At 45.4% G+C, this 12330-nt stretch overlaps 1 protein-coding gene across 1 annotated transcript in view; it reads left to right on the top strand.

Annotated features, from left to right (window-relative positions):
- Positions 1-10312, top strand: part of DERA (deoxyribose-phosphate aldolase) — a 42641-nt gene extending 32329 nt beyond the window's left edge. The window contains exons 7-9 of the mRNA XM_077340717.1: positions 2255-2367; positions 8171-8320; positions 10035-10312. Coding sequence (XP_077196832.1) covers positions 2255-2367; positions 8171-8320; positions 10035-10091 — 320 coding nt within the window. The 3' untranslated portion in view covers positions 10092-10312. The remainder of the gene's footprint in view (positions 1-2254; positions 2368-8170; positions 8321-10034) is intronic.
- The last annotated feature ends 2018 nt before the right edge of the window (positions 10313-12330 follow it).

Genomic DNA, 12330 nt, shown 5'->3' on the forward strand with positions numbered 1-12330 from the left:
GATTAAAAATTTGGTCTATATGGAGCAACAAAAATTTTCATAGAAGGCATAGAATGCAAAAATAATACTGTAATATATATTTTTTTACTTGCAACATAAGTACAATTTGCCAGGTGCCCCCAGATGTCCCTCCAAAAGTGGGACAATCTGGTCACATTACTTTATTTATAAAGTTAGCATGAATTATGCTCAGTGGCCTCCGTTTTGGGAAGCGGTGGTTCATTTTTTTTAATTTTTTTTTTGCTATGTTCATGTAAGACCCTGTTTTCATTAGTGGGGGAGATAAAACGTTAATAAAAGCTTGATACTGTAATGCTCTGTAGCTGCCTAGATCTTCCGTGTCCTTTCTGGAAATCCTGCCCGCAAGGCTCTCTCGTCCGTCCCATAAATAGAATTTGCTCGCGAAATTTAAAAATTTATTGTTTTCATTGTTAGGAGATGCCGCTAAATTGGTTGAATGCCTGATAATCACTTCTCAAGCTGATTATTCCGCTAATAGCCTTAAGATATTATTTTATTTTATAAAAAAAAAACAAGGATGTCGCCCCAGTCCTAATACGAGCGTGTGTATGTATGCATGTATATATATTTTTAAAAAAGAACCCTTCTTGTTTCTGCAAAGTCTGAATGAGATTTTCAAAATTGAATAATAATTTGATCCGTTAATCTTTTGAAGCCAGTAATTTTATTTTCCTCTCTTTGCAAGTCTCCGAGGCTCGCAAATGAATAGAGCTTCATTACTGGAGTCTGCGTTTAATAACCATTATCCATTATCTTGTAATTAAGACTCCCTGTAACGAATCATGAGGACAATGCAAAAATACATAGTACATTTCTTTAATGAACTGGAAAATGTTCATCTTGTTCTATTTAGTAATGAGTAGCTGAATAGTCGTTAAATCCACTGGAGAATAGAGCGAGATGGATTTTTAAGACTATCTGGAGTTTGCGGCTAATCTATTAGAATTAAAGTTTCATCTTCTATTTTTATCAACAGCCGATTAGAAACCCTTCTGTTTGACCAAATTGATTAGGAGACCCTATACAAGGGCAGATGTTGTTTAATGAAAGTTTTTAATGAAACTGTACTACAGAGATTTCTAATTACCAGACTTATGAAAAGCTTTGACTTACCTTATCCTGAAAAGATGTGAATGTGCGTGTGTCTTTCAGGGGCACCGGGCAGGAAGGCTGTTATGCAAAGGAGGCTTAAACTGCACAATTAAACGGGGAAACACAAAAGTAGACGTTGGTGCGGTAAAGTCTTTGATTAGCTTTTCCCGGGGGGAAAGAAGGGGCAAGAAACTTTTGGAGAGAAAGAAGGCGAAATAAACCAAGCGTTGACACTTCCTACTTCCGTGATCTGACAAGATTGGGCTAACCTGGTCAGGGCCAAGTTCCAGGAGGGATACTTCAAGAAGAAGAGATGGGGTTTTGTACTCTGGCTTTCACTACCCGAAGGTGACTCAAAAGCGGCTTACAATCGCCTTCCCTTCCTGTCCCCACAACGGACACCTTATGACGCCGGTGGGGCTGAGAGAGCTCTGAGAGAAGTGTGACTGGCCCAAGGTCACTCAGCTGGCTGCATGTGCAACATAACATATAACAAGGACTTCTCCTGGCCAGCTCAAGGTCTGTCTCAGAGGTCTGTAGGCTTCCTATAAGTGTTGCATCTGGATTTAGGTTCATTTGTATACTTGATTATGTAATAAATTCTAGAATAACCTTGCCCAATATTTGCCTGGGTCAAGTACTTATCGTGTTAAACTTGTTCTGTTAGGTTCATGCCGCGGTTTTGGAAAAGAGAATGAAAAAAAATATTTTTCATAGCTTTCACAGGAGGTCATTGTATAATTGTTATATTGATCAGTGGGAGGAATCAAACCTGGCTCTCCAAATTAGAGACTCCCACTCTTAACCAAGCTGATGTATGCTACATCTAGAGCTGTTTTTGTTTTTAATTGTTGTGATTTTGAAGTTTACAATGTGGATTTTCCATATTCCGGTATCTTCCAAGTCTCTTATGAGGTTCTGCTGATGATTAGGGAGGCATCTGATTTTGCCGGGCTTCCACCACCCTCACAGTTACGGGATGTGGGGGGAGGGAGACGGCGTTTCTGTATACCCCCTCACACTTAGTGGTTGCACTTCCTGTGTTATAATTAATAACTATTTGCATGCAATAGGCAACGATTGAGCCAGTACTATATAACTTTGATGACCCCTCCCCCTCCTGTTTCATATTTTCTCCAAGGCTCTGATTTCATCAAGACCTCTACGGGGAAAGAAGCAGTGAATGCCACCATTCCAGTGGGGCTAGTCATGGTGCGAGCCATCAGAGATTTCTTCTGGAGAACTGGCTACAAGGTAATTTGAGTACAATGCCTAAGCTCACCTCAAGTCCATGGAAAGTGGAGGGATATACAATGAAACAATAAATAAATAAAATGTATACCCCCTTTCTGCTCTCATGAGGCCCATCAGAGGCTTCCCTCCTTAGGAAAGGAAGTAAGAAGTCATCAAATGACACTTGATGTATCTAATGGATTGTCCGTCTATTGCATATCAATTAATCAAACTTTATTACAGTCGTTCAGATCAAGTTATATGAAGTCAATACATAAAAGACCAAAAGGATATGGTCATTTAATGTAATACAATTTAAAACTGATAATAAAATTAAAATTATGCTACTTTAGAGCATCGGATTTTTATGGTGGCGGCACAAAACTTTGCCAGCTGAGTTGTCACCTGGGGGGGACTCATCACTTAGCAGCCTCTTTGCTCGATCTACATCATGATGTCCTGGAAACTTTTTAAGAAGTGGTTCAATCAAGTTGCTACGAATGTCTAAGAGCCTCTTGTGGCGCAGAGTGGTAAGGCAGCAGACATGCAGTCTGAAAGCTCTGCCCATGAGGCTGGGAGTTCAATCCCAGCAGCCGGCTCAAGGTTGACTCAGCTTTCCATCCTTTCGAGGTCGGTAAAATGAGTACCCAGCTTGTTGGGGGGTAAACGGTAATGACTGGGGAAGGCACTGGCAAACCACCCCGTATTGAGTCTGCCATGAAAACGCTAGAGGGCGTCACCCCAAGGGTCAGACATGACTCGGTGCTTGCACAGGGGATACCTTTACCTTATGAATGTCTACATAAGCAGGGCAGTGGCACAATATATGCTCTCTTGTATCAATTTAGTTTATTGTGTATTAACTATCTTCCAAGGAGCTTTGAGTGTATGCAGCCCCCCCCCCCCATTTCATTGTCATCTTCTGACAGAGGTTAGCAGAGAGGTTACGGTTGCCAGCTTCAAGAACAAGAGTGCCCTTCAACTGAATTCCAGCATTCTTTACCAGACTCTTGCAGCACAAAAATTCGTCTTGCAGCACAAAAATTCACAGGGATTGGCTAATTTTAAACGGAGGAAAGCTTTATACAAACACGGGTTGATGGATCCTGTTGTTTACTCTGAAGAAGGTCAAACTGCATTTAGCCAATAATGGGATGTTACTCACAAGCTATTTAAGTTGTTTCAGGTCAGACACTCATGTTAGCTTTAATATATTTGATATGACTTTTATGTGGCAAAATGATATAAATCCGTACTCTTATATTGGGCAGTGGAGTCGGAAGAGAAAAATGAATTTTGTTTTTTTTGTAAGACAGAAGACATTTTTTGGTTGAGAGCCTCACTTTATCAGCATGTGGTTTAAGAAGGATCGTATCGGAGATGATTTCAACTCGATTGCATTGGTAAAAACAGGCAGCAGTATTATGCAAAATAGTTATTCCCGCCCCCCTCCCCCAATAACAATCTGGTCGCCAACTAGATGCGGTTTGACAAAGCTAGATAACCCCTCGGATAACATGATCAAACATTGCATGCCCACTCATCTGTGGCACAGAGACTGAAGACTTCCTGGTTTGGAACGAACCGTGGTTTGTTGCGGAATGCAGCTAAGATCCAGTTACCAAATGGACTTAACTACAACCAGGATTCCAATAATGCCTTCCTTAGCAGATTATACGTTTCTATATCTATTGAAATTGATGGGCTTGGAATGTTGTAACTGTGTTTGGGATGGCACTTTAAATAATCTAATCCAGATTCGTACACAGGAGAACGAACCACAGTTTATCCTTTCACCTGATCCGGACTCTGCAGTCAACTATGACTTGAAGCCTTCATGATCTGGAAAAACTCCTGTTTCTCATGACACTCCTATTGGGCCAGATAACAAACTCTGGTTTGTTCTCTTGCTGCCTAACCAGAGTGAAATGCAGTCCCCCCCTCCCTCCTAAGCAGAATCAGTTGAAATCCATGGGCTTAGATGTAACTGGAATTCTGGTTGTTAGGCAAGCTGCAGCTACCTTAATCTATTTTGGATGACGCAACAAATGGCAGTTTTTATATATTTTTGAAAATTTTAAAACTTTTATCAAATGACATCACCCTGCCAACAAAAGTGTGTTTAGTCAAGGCTATGGTCTTCCCAGTTGCAATGTGTGGCTGTGAAAGTTGGACCATAAGGAAGGCCGAGCGTCAAAGAATTGAGGCTTTTGAACTCTGGTGCTGGAGAAGACTCTTGCGAGTCCCTTGGACTGCAAGGCGAACAAACCGGTCAGTCCTAGAGGAGATCAGCCCTGACTGCTCCTTAGAAGGCCAGATCCTGAAGATGAAACTCAAATACTTTGGCCACCTCATGAGAAGGAAGGACTCCCTGGAGAAGAGCCTAATGCTGGGAGCGATCGAGGGCAAAAGAAGAAGGGGACGACAGAGAATGAGGTGGCTGGATGGAGTCACTGAAGCAGTCGGTGCGAGCTTAAATGGACTCCGGGGAATGGGAGAGGACAGGAAGGCCTGGAGGAACATTGTCCATGGGGTCGCGATGGGTCAGGCACGACTTTGCACCTAACAACAACAAGGATCTGAGACGCCCAGGTTCAAATTGCCTGCTGTGGAAGACCATAGAGCAGTAAAGAAACCTCCATGAAACACTGAGCCGGAGGGACTATTTATATGATAAAAAACACCACTGAGGAAGAAAACAACTTTGAAAACGGGCTATTGAAAACGAAAAAAAAATGTGTTTATCCGGAACCCATTTTGGTTTATGTTTGCACATCACAGATATGAAGGCAATATCTCCAAAATAAATTGGAAGAATTCTAACCCAAAAGATTCCATATGTGTACCAGCCAGTTGGTTGAATTTTTCTCGTTTGGATTATCCCATCCAGCCAGCCTTCTTTTGTATACTGTGGAAGCTGGCAGTGTGACCTTGGGCCAGTCGCACCTTCTCAGCCTGGCCTACCTCGCAAGATTGTTGTGGGGATAAAACGGGAGGGAGGAGAACACCGCGAGCTGCTTCGGGTCCCCACTGAGGAATAAGGCGGGATATAAATAAAGCAAATCAATAATAAATAAACGACAGGTGGGGCTTGGTCCTTTACATGAATTTATTTTCCATGTAAACTTTTTGAAAAGTTTTAACAGAAAGTACGTGCACCCGTGGGCACCGTCTCCGGAATCATTTCTTGAAGAAATCAGATGCAAGCGGCATTCATATCCTGCTTTATTCAACGCAGACACGTTTATCGCCGGCGCGAGATTTCTAAATGGCTTCCTTAACAAACCCATTTGGCCACAGTACAGATGCTGCTTATAGCAAGGCGTTGGCCAGTAAAAACAGGTTAATATACAAATTAAACTTCTCCCGAGGACAGGCGCGGGTTGCAGGCTAACATTTATTGAATGATAAGCAGGGGTTTGGCGATGCGAGAGGGAGGGGGGGGGGCAAAAAGGATGCTGCATAATGGGAAATAATCTTTTCCTGTCATTATTGAAGGACACACACAAATTGGTTTTTCTGCTGGGAAATCCCCCGTTCAGCAAAACTTATTACTTTTAATAATATAAGGTGACAAGAAAATTCTCAAGGAGATGAACTTATTAAACAAAATAATGAAACGCTGGGAAACAGCAGGAGGGAAAGTAGCCAGACTTTATGCAGCTCTTCAGCGAAACGTTTTATTTATAAGCGGCGTCTTCCGACAGTCGGGCGGACTGGTTGGGGAGGCAGTGAACAGAAACGGAGGAAGGCTAGTGAAGGGAAAACTTAAGGTAAAGGTAAAGGTATCCCCCTGTGCAAGCACCGAGTCATGTCTGACCCTTGGGGTGACGCCCTCCAGCGTTTTCATGGCAGACTCAATACGGGGTGGTTTGCCAGTGCCTTCCCCAGTCATTACCGTTTACCCCCCAGCAAGCTGGGTACTCATTTTACCGACCTCGGAAGGATGGAAGGCTGAGTCAACCTTGAGCCGGGAAAACTTGGGTGAACATAAACGAAGTGTGTTTTGGAGGGGTTGTATGTGTACATTTTTAAGCAGAAACAAAGGGTGACTGAGATCCAAGAGACGTTTACAGGGTTCTCATTTGTAGAAGGTTCTGAAGCGCTCTTCTAAAGTTTCCGGGTCCCCCCTGGCCACTAGCAAGGGGCAGGGGTATAGGGCTGCTAGATCCAGGTTGGGAGACTCATGGAGGGGTGGGGCAGGCTTTCTCCACTTTCTTACCATTGAGAAACCCCAGAAACATTCTTCAGGCTTCAAGAGTCCCCAGAATGGGGCGATCATGCGGAATATGGCTGGGAAGAACAGATCTGGGGGAGCTGATCTCTGTAATTTGAAGAACACTTGTAGTTCCAGAGGATTCCCCTAGGCCACTCCTGGAGATTGGCATCCGTAGCACCCTCCCAAAAGCTGCCCTTATGCATCCACAAAGTTAGCAAATATAAGAATTCTTCTCCCCCCCCCCCCCAAAAAAAAACGGGAAAGTTGTTGGAATCCTGGATATGACATTATTTGTACATTATTTCCCCCACCCCCTTTTTTAAACATTCTCCCGTCTTCTTTTGATCCAGTAGTTTGCTTTTCATTTACTCCACAGGTGGCTTGTTCAGGTCATGCAGGAAACACTCTCCCCACTTCCTGTCTCTCCACCTAAAATTCCACACCGTTTCAAGGTTCTCTTCTGCTCTCCTTCCCCCGCTCCTGTCCTAGCACCCGGATTATCCAGGGCTGATTTTAGGGAGATACAAGGAACAGCGAAACAGGGAAGGCGGCAACAATCTTGTCCACAGATATCTGCTCATGACTCAGCGAATCAAAGCTTTAGACCAGGGGTAGTCAAACTGCGGCCCTCCAGATGTCCATGGACTACAATTCCCATGAGCCCCTGCCGTCTGGCAGGGGCTCATGGGAATTGTAGTCCATGGACATCTGGAGGGCCACAGTTTGACTACCCCTGCTTTAGACACTGCCTTTTCCAGTGTCCACGCCGGGAAGTTATAGATAGCATAAGCAGGTTATCAAAGGCAACTCAGAAATTAAATGTACAATAATAAAGGCACATACCACGCAATAATCTGAAGTGCATTTCATTGTTTTGGGCCCAGCTTGAATTGTACTATTTTTATAGTTGTTTCTTCTTGCATTTCATTTATACCCCATCATTTCACTTACACCCCACCTTTCTTTCCAGTGGGGATCCAAAGCCAGTGTGGTGTCCTGGCTAAGAGCGGTGGCTTCTAATCTGGCAAGCCGGGTTTGGTCCCCTGCTCCTCTACATGCAGCTAGCTGGGTGACTGTGGGCTTGTCCCAGCCCTGATAGGGCTGCTCTCAAACAGCAGCCCTGTCAGAGCTCTCTCAGCCTTCCCTACCTCACAAGGTGTCTGTTGTGGGGAGAAGAAGGGAAGGTGATGGTAAGCCGCTTTGAGACTCCTTCAGGCAGGGAAAGGCAAGCTGTTAAAACCCATTCTTCTCCTAAAAATGTTCTCTATTCCATCCTTCATATATTATTTATTCTTATTTCACTCTCTGTATATCCTACCTTTCTTCCCAGCAGGGACCCAAAGCGGCTTACACTGTTCTCTTCTCCTCCATTTTGTCTTCGCAACACCCCTGTGGGGTAGGTCAGCCTGAGAGGGTCAGTCTGAGACTGGCCCAGGGTCACCCAGCGAGCTTCCATGGCAGTGGGGAATTCGAACCTGGGCCTCCTAGATCCTCGCCCGACACTCTGGCTGTCTCTCAACCATTTTGTCCAGACTCCTGTCTCTTGGCTTCCCGTAGTCCTAAGTTGCATCCTGGTTCCCTTTTTTTCTCCTTTTCAATGTCAAGGTTGGCTTCAAGCCCGCCGGAGGAATTCGCACGGCCAAAGAGTCCCTTGTCTGGCTCTCACTGATCAAGGAGGAACTAGGCGACGAGTGGCTGACGCCGAAACTCTTCCGCCTGGGTGCCAGCAGCTTGCTGGCGGATATTGAGAGGCAGGTGAGTTTGGGGTCTGTTTCTTTTTCACAGAATCATAGAGCTGGAAAGGGCTAGACAGGCCATCTAGTCCAACCCCTTTTAAGAGGTCCTGTGTAGTCACAAGTCCCTATGCTTGGTGGGTTTTTTGTTTGTTTGTTTGTTTTTTGAGATCATGGGACATGCAGTGCTGCAGTTTGGGTCATGGTGCAGGTCTTTGTGGGACAGAGCCATGGGTTAGCAGTGGAGAATAGGAGCTGCATTCAAGTTCAGATAAAGTCCCTGGAATCTCCAGTCGCAGCATCTCTGAGGACAAGAGTTCCAGGCAGAACAGTCCAGGTTCCTCTCTAGCTGAAAGCTGCAGGGATTGGGGAGGGTGTTCTCCTGCCTGAAACCCTGGAGATCTGATGCCAGTCAGAGGAGATGGTACTGAGCTAGGGGGACAGAGTTGCCACCACCAGGTTGGCAAACCCTGGAGATTTTGGGGATAGCATCTGGGAAGGGCGAGGTTTGGAGAGGAGAGAGACTTCAGTGGGGGTATAGTGCCACGGAGCCCACCCTCCCAAACAAACATTTTCTCCAGGGGTAGTGATCTCTGTCACCTGGAGATCAGTTCTAATCTCAGATGTCCAGCCTCCACCTGGAGGTTGGCAACCCTGTAGGTGGACCGGTGCTCTGAAGCAAGTTCATGGGCTTTGAGACCCCTTAACATAGAGCCTCTTGTGGCGCAGAGTGGTAAGGCAGCAGACATGCAGCCTGAAGCTCTGCCCATGAGGCTGGGAGTTCAATCCCAGCAGCCGGCTCAAGGTTGACTCAGCCTTCCATCCTTCCAAGGTCGGTAAAATGAGTACCCAGCTTGCTGGGGGGTAAACGGTAATGACTGGGGAAGGCACTGGCAAACCACCCCGTATTGAGTCAGCCAAGAAAATGCTGGAGGGCGTCACCCCAAGGGTCAGACATGACCCGGTGCTTGCACAGGGGATACCTTTACCTTTTTAAGGTGGAAAAAGGGAGGGAGGATATAAAAAAAAATTAGTTTTTTTTTAATAGCCCATCCTTCCTGGTTGGGTACCAACAGGCATGAACATGCAATAAAGTTACATTAATAACAAGTGACTCTTCTTCTAGAAACCTTTGGAATCCAAGAGCACTATAGCACCCTGGGGCACCACGTTAGAGTCTAGGATCTAGGAGACCTTCATTCAAATCCCCTGTCCACCATGAACCTTGATGGGAGGCCTTGGGCCAGTCATCGACAGCCTAACCCACCTCACAGGGTGGTTGGGAGGTTGAAATGGGAAGGGAAGAACCGTAGTAGAGGAAGAGCAGGGTTTAAGAAGGGACAGTAATGACTAGAGCTTTGGACAAGGCCAGGTTCCACTACAAAGCCCAGCAGGATCACTCGCAGCCTGCCTCACAGGGTTGTCACGAGCATAACATGAGACCCAAGGAAGCCGCTTGTGAAGGAGGACGAGAAAGAGCAGCAAACAAACCCGGCGAGTAATAAAAATTGGAGCCTGCTGGGCACAATGAGATCCCTAATATTTCTTTCCCAAAGGAACGGCTTTTGGGAACTTTGATTAGCGCACTTCATTTGAGAGAACAGGATTAATTAAAAGTACGCGCCTGCCTTCTTGTTAACCTGCACTTAACCTGCCGCTTTCTTGCACCTGTTTAATTTCTGCTGTTTCGTTAAACCGCTCTGGCAAACTTCTCTCCCCTTCCTCCCGATCTGCAGATTTACCATCACGTGACTGGCAGATACGCAGCATACTATGACCTGCCTATGGCTTAGATGGGTGACTAATGCGGGACGCGAGGCCAAGAGAGAGAGGCTTAAAGAAAAAACAATATCCTCTAATCATTCCCCGCAACTGAAGCCCACCAAAGTGCTTCTTAAAAAAAAAAAAATGAGTGGTATTTCTCACGTTCTAACATGATTAATAACCATCCGCAACACATACGGGAGTATATTAATAAATGTAGACCTCGTGGAGGGGGTGGTTTTGAAAGTTGCATTGCTAATCTGTGTATGATTTCATTTATTGTGCCCCTCCTTTTATGTCAGGGATAACCCAGCCAGGCTTTCGGGGAACCCTGGGGTTATGCGAGAGCTCCCCATGGGTTGTGTGGCCTTTGCCAAAAATTTGGATGGCCGCTGACATCACTGGAGCCCACTTTCCCTGTTGCTCTACAGGCTTAGTCCCTTTCACCACAATCGAAATGATAAATATTCATTCGATTGATTGATTGGCTTCTGTATCTTACTTCCACGACCACCTCTCTGAGCATGTCACTATTTCTGGGGTTCCTTAAAACCTGAAAAATATTTCAGGGATTCCTACATGGTCAAAAGGTTTTTAAAAAGCCGATTTATGCACACCAAAAATGTTGCCTCTTAAAACAACATTGAGTTCTGGTGGGAGGGAGGGAGTATGCGGAAAGAATGAAGTGCCTGGTGGTGCATTAAACCTTGGAACTGCATTTAGATTGGTTACGCTAAGAGCTGGAGGGGGAGAAAGGCAGGGGTGGGCGGGACCCAGAAGTCCTGGCTCTTGGCAGCCTGTTCTACAAGCCAGAGCTGCTGACACTGATTTCCTCTCGAAGGCCCAGTTTTCCTCTTCAAATAAATAGAGGAGAGAGAGAAGGCAGAACACAAAAGTATGGAGGATCAAATTCCAAAATGTGCTCTATTGTGTTGTTTCTAAATCGCATTGTGACACGGTCATTTTCAAAGTGTTTTAAAACTGGTGGGCTGTACAGAGACAACTGCGGGGAGTCACGAGGGAGGAAATTTGGGTGGTGGGCGGGGTTAACACGTATCAGTGACAACACAACTTGGAGGTGGGAAAGGAGGAAGAAGACAGGTTTGAATCCCAAAGTTCCTCATTGGATAACTGCAAATTGCCTTCCATGAGGGAAAAAAAATCACGGATTTGGAAGATTCATAAAACGCCGGGAAAGGAGGCATTGCATTCGGATCCACGCCATTAGAGCCCGAATTTGGTGTGGAATTTGTTTTAAAACAACAGCCCAAACGGGGTCTGTGTAGATCCTTGTGCTGTGCCAAAGCAATGTTTTAAAAACATCTGTACAGCCAATTAAATATCTAGTGGTCAGTCAGCATCTTTGCTGGGCAAAAACCTTACCTGGCTCTACCTGCTTTGTAAAAACACCTGGTGGGCCAGAAATGGTTGGGGACCCATGTTCTGTCTTCTGCTGGCAAGAAATTTAAGTTATGTTTACCTCTGGAGATGGTAATTTCATATCAACTACCTTCATATTTTCACATTAGCAGTGTTTCGAAGCATAATTGGAGGTCTGGTGCTCTTAGATTCTGAAGTGAGTCCTAATTACATGTCTCTGGTCCTGAGTAAGAGCCTCTTGTGGCGCAGAGTGGTAAGGCAGCCGTCTGAAAGCTTTGCCCATGAGGCTGGGAGTTCAATCCCAGCAGCCGGCTCAAGGTTGACTCCGCCTTCCATCCTTCCGAGGTCGGTAACATGAGTACCCAGCTTGCTGGGGGGTAAAACGGTAATGACTGGGGAAGGCACTGGCAAACCACCCCATATTGAGTCTGCCATGAAAACGCTAGAGGGCGTCACCCCAAGGGTCAGACATGACCCGGTGCTTGCACAGGGGATACCTTTACCTGGTCCTGATCCTATAGAGTTCAGCCAGTGATTTCTGGGGTACCAGTAGGAATTTACAGAACTTTGCATGAACTAGATCTTTCCTCTTTGTTTTTGTATCACGGAATGTTCTGAATACATAATACTATTAGCTGAGCAAGAAGCATCCTCTGTTAATGAATACTCTGAAGTCTCCCCAGGTTGGGTGAAGATCAGTTTTGAGCACAAGAGTCCCAAGGAACCATGGGAAATAAATGGCTCCTGAGTCCGTCCACTGGGATCCCGTTTACTGTTTTAGTCCTTTAGTATTCCTAGGGCAACGTCAAAGACAACTGGGGAGTCATTACAGTTCAGAAACAAAACAGCGTACCAGCCACTGCAAAGACAGTTGAAAAAGTGGTCACG

Source organism: Paroedura picta, chromosome 5 (assembly GCF_049243985.1).
Source record: "Paroedura picta isolate Pp20150507F chromosome 5, Ppicta_v3.0, whole genome shotgun sequence".
In the NCBI taxonomy this organism is placed as follows: Eukaryota; Metazoa; Chordata; class Lepidosauria; order Squamata; family Gekkonidae; genus Paroedura; species Paroedura picta.